This window comes from Callorhinus ursinus, unplaced genomic scaffold (assembly GCF_003265705.2).
Source record: "Callorhinus ursinus isolate GAN/ISIS: 27379988/994484 unplaced genomic scaffold, GSC_fseal_2.0 scaffold17, whole genome shotgun sequence".
NCBI lineage: Eukaryota > Metazoa > Chordata > Mammalia > Carnivora > Otariidae > Callorhinus > Callorhinus ursinus.
In genome coordinates, this window is record NW_027397079.1 from 39521003 (window position 1) to 39545247 (window position 24245).

At 43.1% G+C, this 24245-nt stretch overlaps 1 protein-coding gene and 1 pseudogene across 4 annotated transcripts; one reads left to right on the top strand and one right to left on the bottom strand.

The window, feature by feature from the left end:
* Window positions 1-811: 811 nt before the first annotated feature.
* Window positions 812-2182, top strand: LOC112834735 (heterogeneous nuclear ribonucleoprotein A/B pseudogene; annotated as a pseudogene).
* A 3513-nt stretch (window positions 2183-5695) lies between these two features.
* Window positions 5696-22932, bottom strand: CHRNA6 (cholinergic receptor nicotinic alpha 6 subunit). 4 transcript variants are annotated; one of them, XM_073902577.1, is made up of 7 exons: window positions 22575-22932; window positions 20573-20712; window positions 10671-10715; window positions 9480-9589; window positions 8406-9400; window positions 6780-6817; window positions 5696-6621 (listed from the first exon to the last, which is right to left on the bottom strand). In XM_073902577.1, the coding sequence occupies exons 3-7, from the start codon at window positions 10695-10697 to the stop codon at window positions 6400-6402; spliced, it is 1392 nt and encodes a 463-aa protein (XP_073758678.1). In that variant the 5' UTR covers window positions 10698-10715; window positions 20573-20712; window positions 22575-22932; the 3' UTR covers window positions 5696-6399. The 4 variants fall into 4 exon arrangements, with proteins under 4 accessions (XP_073758678.1, XP_073758676.1, XP_073758675.1 ...); XM_073902575.1 differs by having other exon boundaries at window positions 8406-9388; window positions 22416-22932; XM_073902574.1 differs by having other exon boundaries at window positions 22416-22932.
* Between the last annotated feature and the right edge of the window lie 1313 nt (window positions 22933-24245).

The window sequence follows — 24245 nt, forward strand, 5'->3', positions numbered from 1 at the left end:
AATTAAATAAATGGAATCTTTAAAAAGGGGGGGGATGGGCAAAGGGAGATGCTCAGATGTTGTTCCGCTGTTCTTATTGCCCTGTCCCCTCACTGCACACAGGAGGCACACGCTAGGCCCTGCAAGGGGCAGGGGCTGGGTGGAGGCATCCCAAGGAGATGCTCCCTAGGCCCTCAGAAGGTGCTTCCTGGTTCTCAGAGTCCACCTCCTCCCTTCCCACTTCTCATACTTCTCTCCACCCAGACTTGGTCCCCTCTGGTAGGACCTCACCCAACGGAAGGAATCAAGCCCCAGTTTGTTCAGTCAACGCCACAAACTCCTGGCCCTGCTACAAACTCCTGGCCCAGCACACTGGGCTCATTTGGCTAACACAAAGATTTTATTCTTGTTTCTTAACTTAGTTGCCACAACTTAAAACTAGGAGACTTTATATAAAAAGCTGGATTTTTAGTTTTTCTTTAAAAAATCAGAAGTTTGGAAGCCTCGAGTTCCTTGAGAGCGAGCTCTCGGGGCTGGGGGGTGGGGGGGTGAGGCCGGGCCGGCGGCCCTTTGCCTTCCGTGCTCCATGCTCGTCCAATGACTTCCAGTTGTGAGGGTTCGGGGCCTCTACCCCAGGCCAGAGTGCCCTTCCTTCCCCTGCCCCGTCGGGGGCTGAGCAGGCTGAAGCTTCTCCCGGGTCCGGGTTGTGTGCGAGGGTAGTGAAGACTGGGCGGATTGGGTGACCCCTCCCGAAGGGAGGAGCCCTGGGGACTCTTGAGGGCATGCCCATGCTCCGGTGGCGGCTTTGCTTCTGAGCCTTGGCGGTGAAGGTTTCGTCGGGCCCGGCCCTTCTCAGATCGCGGCTTTCTTGTGAGGCTCGTTGGCACGTGTCTTTACCGTTTCAGAAAAATGTTCGTTGGCAGCCTGAGCTGGGATACCAGCAAAAAGGACCTGAAGGATTACTTTAACAAATTTGGAGAGGTCGTTGACTGTACAATAAAAATGGATTCCAACACCGGCCGGTCAAGAGGGTTTGGGTTTATCCTCTTCAAAGACGCAGCCAGTGTGGAGAAGGTCCTAGACCAGAAGGAACACAGGCTGGATGGCCGTGTCATTGACCCCAAAAAGGCCATGGCCATGAAGAAGGACCCGGTAAAGAAAATTTTTGTGGGGGGTCTGAATCCTGAAGCCACTGAGGAGAAGATTAGGGAGTACTTCCGCGAGTTTGGGGAGATCGAGGCCATTGAGCTTCCAATGGATCCAAAGTTGAACAAAAGATGAGGCTTTGTTTTCATCACCTTTAACGAAGAGGAACCTGTGAAGAAAGTTCTGGAGAAAAAGTTCCATACCATCAGTGGAAGTAAGTGTGAGATCAAGGTTGCCCGGCCCAAAGAGGTCTATCAGCAGCAGCAGTATGGCTCTGGGGGCCGTGGGAGCCGCAACCGGGGGAACCGAGGCAGCGGCGGTGGCAGCGGAGGTCAGAGTCAGAGTTGGAATCAGGGCTACGGCAGCTACTGGAACCAGGGCTACGGCTATCAGCAGGGCTACGGGCCCGGCTATTACGGCTACGGCCCCGGCTACGACTACAGTCAGGGCAGCACAAATTACGGGAAGAGCCAGCGCCGCGGTGGCCACCAGAACAGCTACAAGCCATACTGAGGCTTCGGCAGGACGCCCGACCGATCGCACACGCTTGTTTGGATCTCGAGTGAACACAATTACGTACCAAATTTAACTTGGCATACTTTCTATGGCCTGTCCCATGTGCATCTTATTTAAAATTTCCCCCTTGGAAATCACTCTCCTGTTGACTATTTCCAGAGCTCTAGTTGTTGTAGGCAGCGTGTGGGGTCTCCGAGGCCGGAGCGGCGTGAGGGGCTGACTGATTGTATGCCCAGGTCCCCCAGAGCCCAGCTGCCAGGGTCTGCTTCCTGCTGCCGCGCCTGGACCTGTGGACCCTGGTTGTAAAGAGTAAACTGTATCTTAGGAAACCAGTGTCACCTTTTTTTCACCTTTTAATTTTATATTATTTGTGTCATACATTTCCTGTTAATGGAAGTGTTAATTTTACTGTACTTTTTGGTACCTTTTGGGAATCTAATGTATTGTAAGGTATTTTACACGTGTCCTGATTTTGCCACGACCTGGATATTGAAGCTATCCAAGCTTTTGAAATAAAAATTTAAAACCCCCCCCCAAAAAATCAGAAGTTTAAGCACCCACGCCCATACCTGTATCCCCTGTCACTGTTAAAATAAACTTTGACACTAATACGACCTTCCCCAAATAAGGGAGTATGTGCAGCTTCACCTCTCTAACCTGGTTGACATCTCACTTACATTACATGTCTTCCTTCCTGCCAGTGCGAGGCTCTCCCCACCTTGTAAGGCAAGCGTGGGGGTGTTGAGGGAAGAAGATGGACAAGTTCAGGTGATTCTCTTCTCACAAGAGCCACTGAATTGTACTGGGGTCAGGGAAATGAGGAAAGAATCTGGAGATGTGGCATCTGTTAGCTGTGTGATCACGGGCAAGCCACTCTACCTTTTGAGATTAAAAAAAAAAAGAGTTGGGCTAAACAATCTATGAGTTCCATTCCATCCCTAAAAGTCACTGATCTTGGGTGCCTGGGTGGCTCCGTCGTTAAGCATCTGCCTTCGGCTCAGGTCATGATCCCAGGGTCCTGGGATCGAGCCCCACATCGGGCTCCCTGCTCAGCGGGGAGCCTGCTTCTCCCTCTCCTCCTGCTCCCCCTGCTTATGCTCTCTCACTCTCTCTGTCAAATAAATAAATAAAATCTTTAAAAAAAAAGTCACTGATCTTATATTTCAGGTACACAGACACTCCCATGCATGTGCACTTGTGTGAGTGTGTGCATGCGCACAGGGGCGCATGCACACACACACACACACACAGATATTGATAATGAAACCATAACCAGGGTAATTTCAAGTCAATTCTAAAAGTTAAAAATGTCAGTTAACAAAGAATTCTTTATGTTTTACTATCTTCATGCTTCCCCTTGTTCTTCTGAACAAACGCTGTGACTTCCCTTTTATTCACATGCTTATCTTTCTTTTAAATCCATATTGCTGGTTTGCTTACCTGTGAGTACAAGATCCTCTCTCCTCTGAGGATCACTGAGCAAATTCTGGCAAGCTGGGCTGGAAAGTCTGAGGTATGTTCATGTATAAAAGGATGTGTAAAGAAGTCAGGATTGGGGTCTCCCTGCTCCTGGCTGGGAGCATTTTCCTCCCATCTTCCTGCTTTGCATTTCTTACAAGTCTTGTTTTTATATCTAATAAGGGGTTAATGTTCAGAATATGTAAGATCTCCTACAACTCAATAACAACAGAGAACAACCTGATTTTTAGAAGTGCAGAGGACCTGATATACATTTCTCCAAAAAAAGATATGCAAAGAAGGAGAAGAAGAAGGGAGGAAGAAGAAGAATGGGGGGGGAGAAAAAGAAGAAGAAGAAGAAATACAAATGTACAGTAAGCACATGAAAAGATGCCAATGATTAGGGGAATGAAAATCAAAATCACAAGGAGGTATTACTTCACACCCATTGGGATGGCTGCTATAAGGGGGCAAAAAGAGCAGAAAATAGCAAATGTTGGCAAGGATGTGGAGAAAATGGAAACTTTGTGCACTATTGGTGGGGATGTAAAATGGTGCAGCCACTGTGGAAAAACAGCATGGCAGCTCTTCAAAAAATTAAAAATAGAACTGCCATATAACCCAACAATTCTACTTCTGGATATATACTCCAAAGAATGGGAAACTCGGAGATGTTTGTACACACCTATTCATAACAGCGTCATTCCTGATAGCTAAAAGGTAGAAGAAACTCAAATGTCCATTGATGGATGAATGGTTAGACAAAATGTTGTAAGTACATACAATGGAATATTATTTAGCCTCAAGAAGCAAATAAATTCTTATGTCAGCTGTACTTCAATTAAAATTAATTATTTTTTAAAAGCAAAACCATGCTGACACATACTAAAATATGGATGAACCTTAAAAACTATACTTAGTGAGGTAAGCCAGTTAGAAATAGACAAATCCTATATGATTCCATTCATATAAGGTCCCTAAAGTAGTCAGATTCATAGAGACAAAGTGGAAGGATGGTTGCCAGGAGCAGACAGAGTGGTAGGGATAGGATGAGCTGCTGTTAATGGCTACAGAGTTTCAGTTTTACAAGATGAAAGAGTTCTGTGGATGGATGGTGGTGAATACCACTGAACCGCATACTTAAAATGGTGAAGACAGTGAATTTTGTTATGTGCATTTTGCCACTATGAAAACTTTTTAGGGGTGCCTGGGTGGCTCAGTCAGTTAAGTGTCCGATTTCGACTCAGTTCATGATCTTAGGGTCCTGGTGATGAAGGATAGTTGGAAGGCAGGCAGGTGGGGACAAGGGGCCCCCCCACCCTAAGAAAAAACCACGTTAAAAAGATTTTATACCACCCTGGAAGGAGCCCTCCACCCTTTCCCATATGACAGAAACCTGATTGGATGACAGGCATGGGGGGGATTCGTCAGATTAAAACAGCCCACCAACAAGTCCTAAAAACCCCAGACCTGGAAATTCCGGTGGCCACCCTCTTGGGTCCCCTCCCTCCTCTGGAGCTTTGTACTATCACTTTTCTATCGCTCAATAAACCTCGCTTTGCTGCTCACCACTCTGTCTGGTCTACGTTTTCATTCTTCAAAGCAGCGTGACCAAGAACCGCGGGCACCAATGGAGAAAAAAATCCTGTTACACTGGGTTGAAGCTCAGGGCTCTGTGCTCAGCGCGGAGTCCATTTGTCCCTCTACCCCTTCCCCTGCTGGTACTCTCTCTCTCAAATAAATAAAGTCTTTTAAAAAATAAATAAAACTTTTTAAATAATAATATGAAATATCAATTTGGCTTAAGAGTAAAAAAAAAAAAGGTATCAAGTAAACCAAACCATTATAAGAAAGATAAAAAATAAAGATATGATCACAAATATGAAAGGCAGTAAAAATACTTCAAAACAGAGAAATTCAAGTTAATGACCTCTGCCCGGTGTGCCACAGAGTGCCTTGAGGCTCCCGGTTGAGATAGACAAGGAAGAAAGAGCATGAGGTAATAGTTCTGGTGTATCAACACAACGGAGATTGTGCAATCATAAAAAGTATAGGTCAGCGTAGAGGCCGCTGGTAGGCCGCAGGCTTGAGCAATGGCAACCCGAGCAAGGCCCAAGGGCCCCCGGTGACCACGGGGCTGAGTGCAAGCAGGCTCGGGAAGCCACCCACCTCGAAATGGCCGTAGGCCCTAGTTGACCAATGGGCTACTTACACCCAGGCACAGTTACCAAAACAGGGAAAATCCTATTCGTTTCCATGCCTCCCTCATTCCGCCCTATACCTAGAGCCCCTCAGCACCGCCTCATGGCGGACAGTCTCTCTCTGCTGTCCTGCCCTCAGCTGCCTTGAGGTGTATTCAGTAAACTGCCACCTCCCTTGTTCTGCCTCCCTTGAATTCTCTCACCACGCGCCGCCGGCCCCCACGCGAGAGGGACACCCCGCATTCAAGCCTATGTAACATCACGGAGAAATACTGCTGACATGTTTTGAGAAAACATCAAAATACAAAGTTGAAAGGTAAAATTGAAGTGTACAATAATGTGCGTGCCCAGACGAGGACAAGATGAGGAGAGGCAAGAACAAAAGGAGTGCCTTTGTTAAGTAGATTTATTTTTTTCTGCTTTGGAATACATTTTTTAAATATAACAAATACGAAGATAAATTAGAGGGACTGAAACAGAATTCCCAAAGTGTCCCTCTCAGAAAAGGTATTGCTCCAAAAGGTACCAGAACACAATTTCTTACAGAAAAAATAACTTTATCTGGAGTCTCAGCTACAACAAACAAATGGAAACAGCTGACAAGAACAGCCAGCTCTTTCACCCACCGTAGAAGTTGCTTCACGTTTGCGTGGCCACAGCACGTCGAGCTTTCCTACTCCAGCTGTTCTAGTCACGTTCCCCCCGCCCTACCTGGTCCTGGAGATCTTGGTGTTAATGACTTTTCTTAAAAAGCTGCAAGCACTTGGGGACAGGCCCTATTTTGTTGCCTTCACAATGCCCAGCACAGTGCTGGGCTACCACTCCAGTTTCTTGCCCGATGAATGCTAATTAGACGCAGCCTGCTGAGATACACCCTGATGACCTGCTATTACTTTTTGCCAATTAATATATAAAATAATGCTGACGTGTCTGACTACAGCCCAGAGGCATGCCTAAGAAAGCCAGCGTGTAATAGTTCCCAAGCGCTGCTGCAAGGTGCAAGCTGGAGTTTCCTGTCTGGATGATAAGCAGTGGAAACTGGAGGTACAAGGGTACCCCTTTTTAGCATGGCCTGATGTTGATTACATGGTTCACTGTATTATGGGTCATTCGTGTCCCTGGAAGTCAGACATGTACAGAGAAGAGAAGCTTGTGGGTGCTGCCAACTCTGGGCTCCAGTGTTATAAAACATCTTAAAGTACTCCTCCGTGCTACAAAGGAGGGCATTCAGCCTCCTGATTTGCAATAAAGTCCTCTTTTTCCATCTAGCCATCAGCTTCAGTATATGCAGGAGTTGGATGGAAAGCTTTATGTCCCTTTCCTGGTGGTTGGGAACAAAGAACAAATACAGCATCTGTAAGTTTCAAAAGCTAAAAGGAAAATACATCCTTAAGACTTTCCTGTGTTCCCTAGCAGCGGTTGTAGAAATAGCCCCGCAGTTCCAAACACACAGACGATTATAAACACCCAAAGAAATACCCTGTCCACCACCATGGCCACGTATTTCCAGTCGTCTTCTACCTGAAAGGCAAACAAAAAGTAAAAAAATTTAAAAAATATATTGAAACCATAGAAAATGTGCTTTGTCTCATAAATAAGCTGCTTCCTTTTCAAAGAAGACTTCCCTGGCAATTTTTAAAGCAAATACTGGTTTTAACCTGGTTAAGCCATGTCGCCTGTATAGCTCACAGAACTTTGTCTGAAGAGCATGGATACGCCCTTCCAAGCCTCATGCAGATGGCTACCGAGTGAGCACAAAGGTCTTTTCCTGCAAAAAGCATTCCCGAGATAGCTCAACTTTTGCTCAGATAGCTCAACTTTTGCCATTGGCACCACTGGATATTTTGACTTCTTGGCTAGTCTGGGAAATGGGTTTGGGGGAGGGGGTGCAGGACGTGAGGAATGATGGAGGGCCCCCTTCTCGGGAATAGGCAGCCCTCTAGACTGCAAAGTCATGCTGGTTGTGGGGAGTTCATTGCATTTCTCATGTCCTTCTGATGAAATATAGTTGGAAGGCAGGCAGGCGGGGACCAGCCCCCCCCTTCGCCCTAAAAGGAACCACCCTTAAAAGGATTTTACCCCACCCTGGAAGGAGCCCTCCACCCTTTCCCATGTGACAGAAACCTGATTGGATGACAGGCACGGGGATGGTCAATCAGATTAAAACAGCAACGTGACCAAGAACCGCCAGCACCGATGGAGGAAAAAAATCCTGTAACGCTTCTGGATTCTGACTTCCAATTGATCATGCCTCCAACTTATGCCTGAGGCCTACGTCTCAGGTGGTGTCTTGAGGGCCCTACCCCATGGTGTTTAAGTCAACTACTCTTCCCTCCACCATTTTATGAAGTTGTCACCATGAAGGTACAGTTCTAGGCTCACCTGTCCCATGATACATCCCCCACCCCTGCCTTGTGACTCGCAATCACAGTACTGTCCCCTGCACCAATGGGGCAGACTTCAGGTCTCGAGACATCCTTTCTCTAGGAGATAGGGATACCGGCAGCTGCAGTATGAGGTCAAACCCAGACACCTGACACAGGTTTTCAGATGCCCTCAGCTAGTCATCCTGATGAAATGGAAAACTGGCATGATTTTCTTGAGCTCTCTCTTTGGAGGCTCGGGGAGGTCCTTGCTGCTATTCTGGACAACAAAAGCAGACTATGCTGATGCTAAAAATATCCCTGAGGCTCATCCAATCCGCACCTAAATCCCTCTCCAGTGGAAGAAGTGGGGTTGAGAAGAGGGGACTCAGTCCCCTCCCCCAGTACTCTCAGACTGCAGGCTGCTCGGCGGGGCAGATCTCCCCATTCACCCTTCCCTCTGCCACTGTTTTTAAGAAACACTTTCATTAACCAAGGATGTCCTGAATGTTTATTTTAACCAGATTTCACTGGAGTTAACATTTCCAGAGGTGAAGGTTTGCAGTGAGACTATGGTTTACTCCACCCAACCCCCAGGCCACTTCACCCATAACTGCATAATAACCAAGCTCGGTCTTAGAGTAATGCTCCCTTAGAAACAGAACTCATGCTGAAGATCCGCCCTGGTCTCTAAAGTGCCTCTAAGCCTGCTACGGGTGGACAGGCCAGAGGAGCCACATACCTACCTCCTTTGTTTCATTTTGGTTCTTCATGTTTTCTGCTATGAATTGAACACTATTAATTACATCTTCGACATCAGGCGAGCGCTCTGAATTCTCAGTCATCCACCGTAAAGGCTGATGACTTAATCTTCTCTTGCTGGCGGCAAGCTCACTTGATTTACGACCGCGGCAGCATGCTTTAGGAAGTTTGGTCTCTCTGCAGTGATCAAAGCTGACTTTGGTGGACCTACTGGAAATGCCTTTGGAGTTTTTATCAGAACTTGTCTCCCTCATCTTGTCCAGAGGCCTCCTCATCATCAGGATCTGGGGTAACAGCTGGAGGAAAACCGTCTTCACCCACTTGGGCATGGTGTGTGTTGCTGGGGTGCGATAATGTATGTTCAACACGAACACAGTCACCGCAATGGACAGGGTGACAAAGATCATGGTGAACAGTAGGTACTCACCCACCAGTGGGATCACAAGAGACGTGGACGGAATGGTTTCCGTGATTACCAGCAAAAACACAGTCAGAGAAAGCAGAACTGAAATACAAAGTGTCACTTTTTCTCCACAGTCAGAAGGAAGGTAAAAGACCAGCACGGTTAGAAATGAAATAAAGAGACAGGGGATGATCAGATTAATGGTATAGAACATTGGCAATCTTCTAATGTAAAAAGAATAGGTTATATCTGTGTATATCTCCTCACAACAGTTGTATTTTATGTCATGCTTATAGCCAGAAGCATCAACAATTTCCCATTCACTGTTTTCCCAAAAATCATTCATATCCACTTTAGATCCAATGATTAGAAGATCAATTTCAGCTTTGTCATATGTCCAGGAACCAAATTTCAGGGAACAATTTTGATGATCGAAAGGGAAAAAAGTGATATCCATAGGACAGGAACTCTTGAAAATAGCTGGAGGAGTCCAGGTTATCATGCCATCATATTTAAGAAGAGCTTTTGTCTTGCCTTCGACTTGAAAATCGCCAACAGCACTGCAAAATAAACTAGACACCATTAGTAACACCCCCTTTGCTGTACCGAAGGCAACTTTGGAAAGAGACGACTGCTGCCAAAAGCCCATACTTGTTGTAGAGAACAATGTCAGGCTTCCAGATCTTATCTGCAGGAACACGTAGAGTCTCAATGCCATCATATTCCACTGGGTCCCAGCGCAATTTATAATCATTCCAGATCTAAAGGCAGAAGAAGTCAGTTCAATAAAAAATTCTTAGTAACTTTCTTCCAATGTTAATTCTATGTTGGTTTAGCAGGGTTTTTTGGAAAAAGTAAGTTCTGATTTAAAGAGTACATTAGAGGGCACCTGGCTGGCTCAGTTAGTAGAGCATGCAACTCTTGATCTCAGGGTCATGAGTTCAAGCCCCACACTGGGCACGGAGCCTACTTAAAAAAGTAAATAAAGAGTACATTAGTTTCTTTCTTTCTTTTTTTGTGTGAAAGAGAGAGAGAGGGAGGGAAGGGGAGAACAAACAGGGGAACGGGCAGAGGGCAGACTCCTCGCTGAACAGGGAGCAATGCCGACTTGATCCCTCAACCCTGGGATCATGACCTGAGCAGAAGTTTAAACAACTGAGACACCCAGGCGCCCAAGAATACATTGGTTTCTATCAAAAGTTGAGAGAGTAAATCCATGTGGAATAGGGGGCTAGGTAGCTGAGCTGATTTTGGCAAATATGACTTAGATAATTAACTATTGATTATTAATTAGTGGGCCAAGTTTATAAACTCAACTTCTATGTTCCATAGACTATATTCACACTGGAATAGCAACTCATTTCTAATATTAAAAAGATAGTTCAAGTGTATGATGATGAGTTTGTTACAAAGTCTGTGTAAAAGATTAAGGCAAGAAGGAAGCATGAGATGGTATAACTGATAAAATCCACTAGTGGGAATCTAACCCAGTTACTCTCATACTCAGTTCCTGACTTCCCTAGGCCTGATGCAACAGGATCAAAGAGTGGGCAAGCATCTGACTCTGGGGTTCAAGTTACAGATAAAAATAGGAGACTTGAGGGCAGAAACCAGAAGGGACAGGTCTCTATATCCCAGAGAACTTTATCACCATGTTTCTGCACCTGTGAAGTTTGCATCAAGCAGCTGTTACCGGAGCTGAATTTTAGGGTTTGGAGACAGATAATATTTTATGCTCTGTCATAATTTGGAGATGGAAAGAGGGAATGCTAGTGAAATTTATCCATTAGACATTGTTAGCCTGGCACATGAGTAAGACACATCCAAAGGAAGGACACATACGTGACGTAGCCACAGATTGGTTTCCATGATCTGGTTTACTTCATCCTGGGAAAAAGAAATAATATTTTTTAGCCTTAAATGTACTTGCTAATTAAGGTGGATCTTAGAACAAGAATTACAATAAGAGAGAGCCAAATTTGAGTTATTTATACTAAGAGAGAAAAACAAAGAGGACTAAAAAAGCAACTTATAAAATACAACCAGAAATGTGATATTTTCACATCTGGTTCCAACCCTGTTGACTTTGAGAGAAAATGTGGCTTAAAGACTGTCTTTCAAATCTGATTTAAGTCTCACCTCGCCTGTGAAACCTTCCTTTTTTCTTTTTTTTTTAAAGATTGTATTTATTTATTTGAGAGAGAGTGAGAGAGAGCACAAGCAGGGGGAGGAGCAGGGGGAGGAGCAGAGTGAGAGGGAGAAGCAGACTCCCCGCTGAGCAGGGAGCCCGACAAGGGGCTTAATCCCAATCCTGGGACTCCAGGATCATGACCTGAGCTGAAGGCAGCTGCTTAACTGACTGAACCACCCAGCACCCCTTGTGAAGCCTTTCTGATCACCACAGCCTGTAAAGGTTTCTGATTCCATGAAAGGAGGAAGAGAAGGGGCAGTGGGAAGGAGGGAGGGAGGAACTGCAGATGGTGATGGGTATCAGACCCTGGTTCATTGATTTTACCATCTTCGTCCTCAGTCCTTGAAAACCTCCCTTCCTCAACTGTGCTCGGCACTCTCTAGACTCTGAGTCCTGAGCCCAATTGCCCCTTGAAAAGTCAGCTTCAGGTCACCATGGAGTTTTCCAGCTGGGACCTACCACTCCGTTGCAACACATCCCAATTCTCATCCAAGCCATGCTGATTGTTTCAATCATTCATTACTTGAATATTTATTGAGTACCTACCATGTGCTCTATAAATGCTGGGACTGCAGCAGTAAACAGGTAGAAAAATTCCCTACCTTCATGTGTCTAAACTGTTAATTGGGGAGACAAAAAAATCAATAATAGATATATAATATAATGTATGGTAGTTATAAATCCTGTGAAGAAAAATAGAGAGGGATGGAGTGGTGTGTGTGTGCATGTGTGTATGTGTGCTTACATATGTGCATACATATATGCACACACATCTGTTTTAGACAGAATGGTCAAAGAAGTCTTCTCTGAGGAGGTAGTTTAAGCCGGTACCTAAATGGCCTGAAAAGAGTCATGGAGCTATCAGGAAGAAAACAAATATAATGTGTTCCTAAGCAGCTACCAGCCTTCAGTGGGAAAACTGAAGACATATCAGAACTTTTAACAACCTTACAGCACAACAGCTTGGAAGATATTGGGTATTCCCATTGGCCAGCAGTGCATTCCTAAAACTTACCAACTGGGGCACTTGGGTGACTCAGTTGTTAAGTGTCTGCCTTTGGCTCAGGTCATGATCTCGGGGTCCTGGGATCGAGCCCCATGTCGGGCTCCCTGCTCAGTGGGCAGTCTCCTTCTCCTTCTCCCTCTGTCCCTCCCCATCGTTTGTGTTCTCCCTCTTGTTCTCTCTCTCAAATAAATAAATAAAATTTTAAAAAAACTTACCAATCTTGCTTTACAAGACACATGGACACCCCCAGAGTAAATGAATTCAACTGTAGTTGACAGAGCTGTGGCCAGGACTCAGACACCAACCTGCTCTTTTTCACTGAGCTGCTCTGTACTTCACAAACGCCCCTGCCAACCTTCCTCCTTCAAATGAGTTTGTGTCAAGTCATAGTAAGCCCCAGGGTTTTAAAAGGTCAACAAAAGGAGTTACATTCATGGTTTCCTATTAGCCAGGAAAAGAAAAAAAAAAAAAAAGAGGCTATACTTATCCCTTGACCAAGCAGCCCATGGCTTTATAATCACCCAAGCCTAAGGCTGATGCCTTCTGCTTATAAGAAGGTCATGTTGTGACCTATAGATTCCAGCAGAGGCCATGTCAATAAATCCGTTGGCTGCCAATCAGGAATGGACTAACTATGCAGTCCAGAAAGGTCTCAGGGGTAAATGTCATAAACATCTTCCAAAGACTGCATCCTCTCTGTACACTAGTATACTGTGTTGATAGAACTAGTGTACACTGTGAACTAGTACACTGTGTTCAAATCATTCAAATCTGTTGGCAATATCATCCCAACAATATCCTTGTCTCCCCACCAACACGTCCACAGGCTGGTGAGGCTCCGTGTGGTATGGACCTCCTCAGGGGCGTCAGCCAACTTTATGGATCAGGACTTGTTCTGGCAAGTCTTGTTCTCCACCCAATTCCAAACCACAATGATAGTCATGGGCACTACCATCAGACTGCCCAGCTGGAGGAGGCCAGAAACCCACAATACCATTCCACATTCCTGGGACCATTGCCCTGTATCTCTTTCTTGGGAAAATAAATTAGTTGGAACCCTGCCTGCATCAAAGGATTGGAGTTGCAATTTCAAATTAATTAGCTTCCGGAGCAGCGGAGACTGAGATCAGAAAGGCCAGGTGGACTACACTTTAAAGGCCTTTAAGTTTGTCATTTCAGATATGGGAGGCCATCAAAACACTAGACAGGGGCTTTGTCTTGAATCGCTGTTGGGGGGATAGCAGATGTGCTCTAACACTGAAAGATCATCCACCCAGAAAACTCTGTGGCCAGAGTCATTCTGTATGGCAGCAAAAACACTTCTAAGTAGAGCAGCAAGAGGCCTAGAGACTTTGAGAAGGGAGTTGGTAGTTGTGCATCCTGGCTGTCCTGCATCACAGAGCCATCCCCAGAGCTCACCATGGCTCAAGGACAACAATGAATATGATCCACAGGAACTTCTGGTGCCCCACCTGAGAACAGGTGGCCTCTAATACACCAATGAGAATGGCTACATTAATATCTGACAAAGTAGACTTCAGAAAAAACAGTTAGTATAGGCAAAGAGGGACATTACATAATGCTAGAAGGATCAATTCACCAGGAAGACAATGATCCTAACTGTATACACACCAAACTATAGTCTTCAATTACATGAAACAAAAATTGATAAAGCTGAAAGAAGAAACAAACCCCCTTTTATAGTTGGAGACTTCAATTCCACCTCCCTCAGCACCCAATAGAACCACTAGACAGAAAATCAGCAAAAATAGAGAAGATCTGAAGAACATAATCAATCAACAGTATCTAACTGACATATATAGAACACTTCACTCAAAACAGCAGAATACACATACTTTTCAAGCATGCATGGAATATTAACCAAGATAATAAACCACATTTTTATCATGGGCCATAAAATAAACCTCATAAAATATAAAAGAATTGAAAACATACAGTGTGTTTTCTGACCATAATGGAATCAAACTAGAAATCAATAACAAAAAGACAACAGGAACATCTCTAAACCCACAGGAACTAAACAATACTCTTCTAAATAATCCATGGGTCAAAGAGGATGTCTCAAAGGAGATTTTTTTTTTAAGATTTTATTTATTTATTTGAGAGAGAAAGAACACGTGCCTGCACATGAGCAGGGGAAGGGGCAGAAAGAGATGGAAAAAGAGAATCCCAAGCAGACTGCACTGAGCATGGAGTCCCATGCAGGGTTTGATTTTACAACCCTGAGATCATGACTTGAACCAAAATCAAGAGTCAGATGCTTAACCGACTGAGCCGCCCAGGTGCCCTGCAAAGGAGATTTTTAAAAATACATAGAACTAAATGAAAATTAGAACAACATATCAAAACATGAAGGACATAGCTAAAAAACAGTGCTGAAAATAAAATTGTCACATTATATGCTTACATTATAAATAAGGAAAGGTCTCAAATCAATAATCCAAGTTTCTACTTCCAGAAATTGGAAAAAGAAGCACAAAATGAACCCAAAGCTAGCTGAAGGAAGGAAAAATAAAGGTAAGGGTAGAAATTATGGGGCACCTGGCTGGCTCAATCATTGGACCATGCAAGTCTTGATCTTGGGGTTGTGAGTTCGAGCTCCAAGGTGGATGTAGAGATTACTTAAATAAATACATAAACTTTAAAAAAAAAGAGTAGAAATCAATAAAATTGAAAAGGAAAACAATAGAGAAAAATCAGTGAAACAAAAGCTGATTCTTTGGGGGAAAAAAAAACAAAATTGATGACCTTGAGCAAGATTGACAAAAATAAAAACAAAGACACAACTCACCAACATCAGAAATGAAATAGGAGCACCACAGATCCTGTAGCCATTACAAAGAATAGACAATACTATAAACAACTTTATCATACATTCAAAAATTTAAAAGAAGTGGATTAAAACCTCAAAAGCCACAAATTATCCAAATTCAAAGAAGATGAAATTGATAGTCTGAATAGCCTATAGCCATTTTTAAAAATTGAATTTATAGTTAAAAACTCCTGGAAAAGAAACCTCTAGACCTAGTAAGTTCCCCCTGGAGAATTCTACCAACTATGTAAAGAAGAACTAATATCAATTTTATACAATCTCTTCCAGAACATAGAAGAGGATGGAACAATTCCAAATATTTTTTATGAAGTATTATCCTGACACAAAACCCAAAGACAATACAAAAAAAGAAAACTACAGATCAATATCTGTCATGAACCTATCAATAAAGTATTAGCAAACTGAATCCAACAATATATAAAAAGTTATACACCATGATTAGATGAGATGTAAGACTGGTTCAACATTCAAAAATCAATCAATGTAATTTACCATGTCAACAAAGTAAAGAAGAAAAATTATGTGACCATATCCATTGATGCAGAAAAAGCATTTAACAAAAATTCAACATAAATTCATGATAAAAACTCTCCGAAAACTGGGAATAAAGAACTTCCTCAACTTAATGAAAACCTCTATACAACGCCTACAGCTATCATTATACTAAATGGTGAAGGACTGAATGCTTTTTCCTTAAGATTGAGAACAAGGCAAAGATGTCCACTCTCACCACTTTTATTCAACACAGTACTAGAAATTCTAGTCAGTGCAATAAGGCAAGAAAAAGGGGGGAAAAAAAGGCACAGATTGAAAAGGAAGAAATAAAACTATCTCTATTTGCATATGACATGGTTGCCTACATAGAAAATCCATGGAATCTATAAAAATACTGAAACTAATAAGTGAGTTCAGCAAGATCTCAGGATACAAGATCAATATACAAAAATCAATTTAATTTCCATATACTAACAATGAACATGGAGAAATCAAAATTAAAAGCACATTATTTTCAATTGCTTCAAATAAAACAAAATACTTACATATACACATAATAATGCATAAACAGGATCTGTATGCTGAAAATTACAGAATGCTGATGAAAAAAAGAGCTAAATAAATGGAGAAATATCTTGCATTCATGGGTTGGAAGATTATACAACAGTGAAAATGTCACTTCTCCCCAAATTAATCTATAGATGTAATGCAATTCCTTTCAAAATCCCAGCAAGGTTTTTTGTATATATAGGCAGCTTATTCCAAGGCTTAGGCCCCAGAATAGCTAATATGATTTTAACAAAGAAGAATAAGGTGGCAGGGATCACTCTAGCCAATATTAAGACTTACTGGGTGCCTGGGTGGCTTAGCTGGTAAATGTCAGCCATTAGCTCAGGTCCTGGGATCAAGCCCTCCACAGCCTCCCTTCTCAATGGGGAGTCTGCCTCCCCCTCTCCCTCTGCCCCTCTCCATGCTTCTGCTCTCTCTCTCTCTCTCTCTCTCTCTCTCAAATAAATAAATAAATCTTTTAAAAATAAAAAAAAAGACTTACTATACAGCTACAGTAATCAAGACTGGGTGGTATTGGTGGAGGGCTAGTCACAGAGATCAATGGGATGGAACAGAGTACCCTGCAATAGACCCACACAAATACACTCAACTGATTTTTCACAAAGGTGCAAAGCCAACTCAATGGAAAAAGGGATAGCTTTTTCAACAAATGATTCCGGAGCAATTAGACACCACAGACCACCCCCTGCCCAAAAAAATCAAGCCTCACATTTTATACAAAAATTAAAAATTAGGGGGCGCCTGGGTGGCTCAGTCAGTTAAGCGACTGCCTTCGGCTCAGGTCATGATCCTGGAGTCCCGGGATCGAGTCCCACATCGGGCTCCCTGCTCAGCAGGGAGTCTGCTTCTCCCTCTGACCCTCTTTCCTCTCGTGCTCTCTATCTCTCATTCTCTCTCTCTCTCAAATAAATAAATAAAATCTTTAAAAAAAAAAATTAAAAATTAACTCAAAATGGATAACAGTCTTAAATGTAAAACATAAATAAAGCTTTAAGAAAAAAATAAAAGAAAATCTCTGGATCTGCAATAAGGCAAAGAATTCTTAGGCTTAACACCAAAAGCACAACACATAAAAGGAAAAATTCATAAATTGGACCTCATCAAAATGGAAAAGTTTGAGTGAAAGCCCACATGAAAAAGATGAAAAGAGAAGCTACAAACTAGGGTAAAATATAGCTGACCCTTGAATACACAGGTTTGAACTGTGCAGGCCCACTTACACGTAGAATTTGCATGGCACAGTGCTGTAAATGTGTTTTCTCTTCTTTATGATTTAATAAGATTTTATTTTCTCTTCCTTTATTGTAAGAATACAGAATATAACACACATAACATATAAAATATGTGTTAATCAAGTGTTTATGTAATCAGTAAGGCTTCAGGTCAACAGTAGACCATTAATAGTTAGGTTTTGGAGGAGTCAAAAGTTATATGAAGAATTTTGACTATGGTAGGGGCTGGCGCCCCTAACCCCTGCATTATTCAAAGGTCAACTGTATTTACAAACCACTTATCTGACAAAGCATTAGTATCTAGAATATAGCAAGAACTCTCAACACTGAAGAGTTAAAAAAAAGTCAAACAATCCAATTAGAAAATGGGCAAAAAACCATGAACAAACATTTCACCAAAGAGGATATACAGATGGAAAATAAGCGCAAGAAAAGATGTTCTATATCATTAGTCATTAGGAAAATGCATATTAAAACTACAATGAGATATGATTACATACCTATTAGAATGGTTAAAATAAAAATTAGTGACAACACCAAATATTGGTGAAGATGTGGATAAACTGGATCACTTATATATTGCTGGTAGGAATGAAAAAGGATAGATCCACTCTGGAAAGCATTTTGGCAGTTTCTTAAAAAACTAAACATGCAACTACCACATGACCCAGCAACTGCACACCTGGAGGTTTATCCCAGAGAAATAAAGATTTACATTCACACAAAAACCTAACCCGAATGTACATAGCACTTTTATTTGTAATAGAACGAAACTGGAATCAACCCAAATGTTCTTCAACCAACGAAAAGTGAAATAAACTGCAGTACATAAATACCACGGAAGACTCCACACCAAGAAGAAATGGACTACTGATACAATCAACAACTGGGACGAGTGTCCAGAAAACTATACTGAGTGGAAAAACCAATCCCACAAGATTACATAATATATTATTCCGTTTTTATATAACTTTCTCGAAATGACAAAATTTTAGAAATGGAAGACATATTAGTGGGTGCCACTGGGGAAACTGGGCAAAGTGTACAAGGGATCTTTCTATTCTTTCTTTTTTTTTTAAGATTTTATTTATTCACTTGCAAGGGAGACAGAGAGAGAACAAGCAGGGGGAGAGGCAGAGGGAGAGGGAGAAGCAGACTCCCCACTGAGCAAGGAGCCCGATGCGGGACTCGATCCCAGGACCCTGGGATCATGACCTGAGCCGAAAGCAGACGTCTAACCATCCGAGCCACCCAGGCGCCCTCTTTCTATTATTTCTTACAACTGCATATGAATCTACAATTATTTCAGTAAATAAAATTCAACTTAAAAAACTAAATTTCCCAACCTCCCTTACAGCTAGAGGTTGTCAGTGAGATAGGAAGCCAAGGATGTTAGTAGGACTTCTAAGAAAACTCCTCAAGGAAGTCACAGATGTCTGTTATGTGCCCTTCTCCTTTCCTCCTGCTTATTACCAAGGGTGTGAATATGATGAGTGAAATCAGCAGTTACCTTGGCAACACTGAGGAAAGAAAGCACATGATGAAATAGAAAGATGGGAACCTTGCTCACTGTCACCATGCACGGTTTATGCTTTAAGCATCATGGTCCATGTGACTGGCTTCCCCTGGATGTTGTGCAGTGCCTAACCTGAGCAACCGAACACAGTGGTGCAATCACTAACACCATGAAGCCACCTGGTGTTAACCTCCTAAACTGTTAACCTTTAGATTTCTGTTACATAAGAAAGAAATAAACTTGTTTTATTTAAGCTGTGTTATGTTTTAAAACCTCTGATAGCAGCCAAATGCAAATGTCAAAATCTGTATTCTGCCATCCCCACCCACCATCCTCAGAACAATGTCCTGAAAGGGTATATCAACCATGAATTTGAAGTACTGACTTTAGGTGAAACTTACTTTGTAACAACCCAATCCACAGCAAATTATGGCTCCCAGCCCAGTAGGAGGCCCGTAACCAGTGTAACACTATTTGGGGGTAGAGAGGATCAGAATAGGTACCAAATAAATATTTTTTAAATGAATGAGTGGGTCCCATCTAAACAAAAGAAAACATGTGACTTTTTTTAAACCAATATGTACCAGTATATACATATTTCCAACTTGGGCCAGAAGCCAGAGGACCAGGCCAGGGTCAGCCTCGTCCACCAGGAAGCATGGACTGGAGAAATATCACGGGCCCTGACTTCACATCTGTAATGAAGATCTTTCCCCAGTGAACCTTGAGAGCCACCACTGTTTCCCAAGGGGCAAAGCCTAGGAGGACGGAGGGCTCCTTCCTTATCCATTGGCTGGGACTGATGAAAGGGGCTCCCTTTGTTGTGCACTCTTGTCTCTCTGCAGATGCTTACACTCCCCCTACTTCCTAAGCCTGCCTATTCCTGGAATTTGGTCCAAGCCAGCTCAGCCCCATCCTATGCCTTGGAGCCAGAACTCTGCTCTAGGTTATAGTATCAGGTCTCACTACCTCCTCTTCTGCCAAGTAGGGCATGAAGATTATTCAAAATGAACTGCAGCCGGGCGCCTGGGTGGCTCAGTAGTTAAGCGTCTGCCTTGGGCTCAGGTCATGATCCCAGGGTCCTAGGATCGAGTCCCACATCGGGCTCCCTGCTCCACAGGAAGCCTGCTTCTCCCTCTCCCACTCCCCCTGCTTGTGTTCCTGCTCTTGCTGTCTCTCTCTCTCTGTCAAATAAATAAATAAAATCTTAAAACAAAAAGAACTGCAGTCCTACTTGCCCTTGAACATAGTAGCAATAAATTAAAGTAAGAACTCCAAATTCCCATCTGTTTTTTCAGGGCTGGATGGAATTTTGTATGAAAGAAGGTGATTTTTTTTCCTTTCTTGCATAATGTAGAAGGCTTAAAGCCATTCTTTTTTTATGGAGTGAAAAAAACATAAGCTTTGGAGTCGGACAGGTTTGATTAAGATCTCAGTTCCACCATGTTTTAGTCTAGGACCTTAAGAAGTTTGCTTAACTGAGATTCCCTCCAGCTATAAAATGACAGCCACTAAGTGTAGACACAGTGACTGGTGCATAATAGGTGCACAATGAAGTTAGCTCCCTCTGTATTCTCCCTTCAACTTCCCCTTCGCCTCTTTGTTTCATAAACTCGCTCTGAAAGCACTTCCAGAAAGACACTGCCTTGATGTGAGTAATTACAGCATCAATGGGGAAGTGTCTTCTTCCCAACCTGAGGGCTTTGCAGGGCCTGCGCTCATGTAGATGTGTGTTTGTTCGTGTTTTTAAAATTTCTCTATTTACCCTATACAGTAACTGGGACAATGTCGAGAATTGCTCTGCTCCCTACCCCCACCCCTACCCCCACCGCAGAGTCAGGGTTTCTCCGAGAAAGAGCCGGTGACCCGGCGGCACTTACCACATTGGTCAGCTGTGTGATGGCCACTTCAAAACGCACTGTGACGGGATCAGACACGTTTTCTACAGGCCTGATGAGCTGGTTATAATGAGAAAACAGTTCGCGGAAGAGTCTCTCTTCAGATGCACAGGCTGCAGAGCCTGCACGGCCAAACAGAGGGAAGAGTTAAAGAAGCAGACAGGGTGCTCGCAGATGGGGAGGTTCTGGCAGCTTCCATCACCAGGTGACACAGGCAGTGGGGTGTCCAAGCCAACGGAGCCCTCCTGCCCCTGTGTTCTGTCCACCCGTACAGACTGCCCCTGTACCCATTGTCCCTTGCCTCTCTGAGCCTCGGTTGGTCACCTCTGCCCTGAAGATAAAAAGAGGAATGCCTATGTCCCAGAACTACTGTGATATCAAATAAAATAATATTGGCAAGAGCTCTTTTAAAAGTCTAATGCCCCACACACGTAAGGGGATAGCATGAACTCCAATTCTTGCTTACGTCACTGAGGATAGCTCATGATCTCACTGCTCTGGTTATTAAGGAAGAGTCCCGCCCTTTCTTGTCAAAACGCTGATCCAACTACCTGTTTCTACAACCAGTGAGGTGCTTAGCTGGGGAAACTTCACGAAGCAAACTGAAATAACCAGTAATCTTATTAAGATCTTAACAAGCCATACTCCTTTTTAAAGTCAGCTTTGAATTCAATTATTTTGGAGATTTGTGTAAGTGCAAGGTTTTTGAGGCAAACTTATTTAAATAGTTTTAAAAGAATTCAAAATTAGTTCTTAAATAACAGCATTTTCGTCACTAAATTTTAAATAGCTTAATGTGTATGTCTGTATTTTTCCAAGAATGCATTAAAAGTAGGTTACTTGCCTTCATTTGACATAATTCACTTCATTAATACCCCTCTATATTTTCCCTTATAGAAGCCAAATTTGACATCTGACATACTGTTCTACAAATTTCCCAGAGGGATTTATACCCTGAAAGAAAGAAAATTAAAGGGACTGAAAACTCATTCCGCAAAAATGAACAAAAGAATAGCTGTTGTATCACTAAATAAAGAGTAGTTTGACAAATGCACTTGGAACCACTGAAACTCTGAGCTTTCAGCAGGAAAGAACAATTTTAAATGTAAAACAGCACTCTTGCCACTATAATCAATAATGGTAGAAATATTTCTACATAAAACAGACAAGAAACAATTCTCTCCATTACCCTATTCCCATCCCCCCCAGACACTGTAGATAAGCCCTCCATGAGTCTTGAAGAGCAAGCCCCTGCAAAGCCAACAGCACGTGGAAATGTGGTTTTCTTCCACAGAATAGCAGCTGTCTGTTTCCAAGGCTTAACTTTAAAATGAATAATCTCACTCTTAGGACACATTCCAGCACAGTAATATGACATGCTTCCCAAAACAATGATGATTACCGTCAAAATGGAAGGGTTCACGGACTAAGTCATAGTATCAGCTAACAAACAAATCACAAGTAAAAAATATATATATATTAAATACAAATACAAATAAATCAGGTGAATATACCCATGGCAGAGATGGATAGAAAACTGCATCATTATTATCACCATATTTTTAGTGGGACAATAAAATAAGGTATGGTTTACAAGGTTTCATTGTCCTCCCCACCCCACCCCCTAAATCTCATGTTACATGTTAAACCTACCCAGTAAGAAATAGATTAATTAGCAGTTATAACTGCAGTAATTCCTCTGCAGACCCTCTGCATATTCAGACATTGAATATCTCATCTCTGCTCAATCAAGCACAACTAGAAAAGAAGAGCAAACACATGTAGCTGGAAAGAGGATATGAGATAAAGCAGAAATAAAACCTACCTTTCAAGCAAGGCATGAATATATACAACCAGAGACACAAAGCAAAGGGAAGGAGTCCCTGGCCCTTGCTGCTCAGCATGACTAAAACACACTTTGATTTCTTTTTCTAGTCAAAGGACTGTAGAAAACAGAGCTACCAGACAGCCACATGCATCAGACCTTTAAATCATCAGAGTCCCACTGCAATCCACGTGTTTCTTCGGTGCAATAAAAACATTCACAAGCGCAATACGGATGTTCCCAATATCAGAGCCTGAGGCCAGCAAAAGGACAAATAAAAAGGACTCAATCTGATGTCAGCTGAGTAATCACTTTCCTGTCACCCTAGATCTCTCTTCGTGCAAGACCAGTGAAGAGAAGCAGCGAGGGAACACTGGGCAGGCAGGACCGAGGGAGGATGGAAAACATCGCCTGGCTTCAAGCTTTCCATAGCACAGCCTCAGCAGTCCTCCTTGGGGGGAAGAAACACCCGCTGACTGAGCCCCAAGTCCAAAGGAAGCAGGTGCTGGGTGCCAGACAGTGTGTTCTGATTCACTGAGTTCTCTGGTTTATCAAGGCTTAGCCTTGTCATTAGAAAACTTCCTAAAATAGGAGTTTCCTTTCCTGTCTTAATAAGTGTGGCCTCGAGCAGCACTCATCTGGTTTCGTCTGACTCCAGGGCTTCTGGTGTCTTGTCTTTCTGAGCTCAGCAGTCACCATCCAGGACCAGAGATTAGCTGTCTGAGAACCAGAGGGATGAGTACTGAACACAGGATGCCACCTGGACAGCCCTATGTTTACTGAAACATCCTTGTCATCAACTGGCTTTCTTATAAGTTTCTTCTTGCCTCTATAAGTTTAGTGTCAAGAGGATTCTGATGAACCGGGCCTTCTGGTCAGATTTTGGTGTTGGTTAAAGAGGAGACAGACCCACAACAAAATGAAAAAGCAACCTGCAGAATGGGAGAAAGTATTTGTGACCATATGTCTGATAAAGAATTAATATCCAAAACATATAAGGAACTCATAAAACTCAATATCAAGACATATCCAACTAAAAAGTGGGCATCGGGGTGCTTGGGTGGCTCAGTTGGTTAAGCGACTGCCTTCGGCTCAGGTCAGGATCTCAGGGTCCTGGGATCGAGTCCCACATTGGGCTCCCTGCTGAGCAGGGAGCCTGCTTCTCCCTCTCCCTCTGCCTGCCACTCCCCCTGCTTGTGCGCTCTCTCTGTCAAATAAATAAATAAAATCTTAAAAAAAAAATGGGCAACAGACCCGAATAGACATTTTTCCAAAGAAGACATACAAATGTCCAACAGGTATACGAAAGAGTCCTCAGTCACCGATCAGCAGGGAAATGCAAATCAACCACAGTAAGATCTTACCTCTCACCTATTAGGATGGTTACTCCCCAAAAGACCAGACATATCAAGTGTTGGTGAGGGTGTGGAGAAAAAGAAATCGGTGCAGCTGCTATGGAAAACAGTATGGGGTCCCTCAGAAAATCTGAAAAAGGAACCACCGGGAGCATGGCCCTGCCATTCGCTTGGCTCACACCTTTGCAGCTACCAGAGTTACCTCCTCACCCAGAAGGAAGAGTAGGTTGGAGCTGGTGAGAACTCTCTTCCTGCTGAGATGTCTATCAGATGGCTTGCCGATTGCAGTCTTATGCGGTGCTGAGGGTCCCATGGTGACGTGTGAGACCAAGCTGGTGAGGTGTATCATGGGAAGCTCTTTAAAGCCAAGGACAACATGAACTGCCAGATGTCCAACATCACACTCACATACAGACAAGGCTGAGGGGCACAGTTGGGGTGGGTGTACATCTGTGGCAGCAAGATCCGCTTTCTC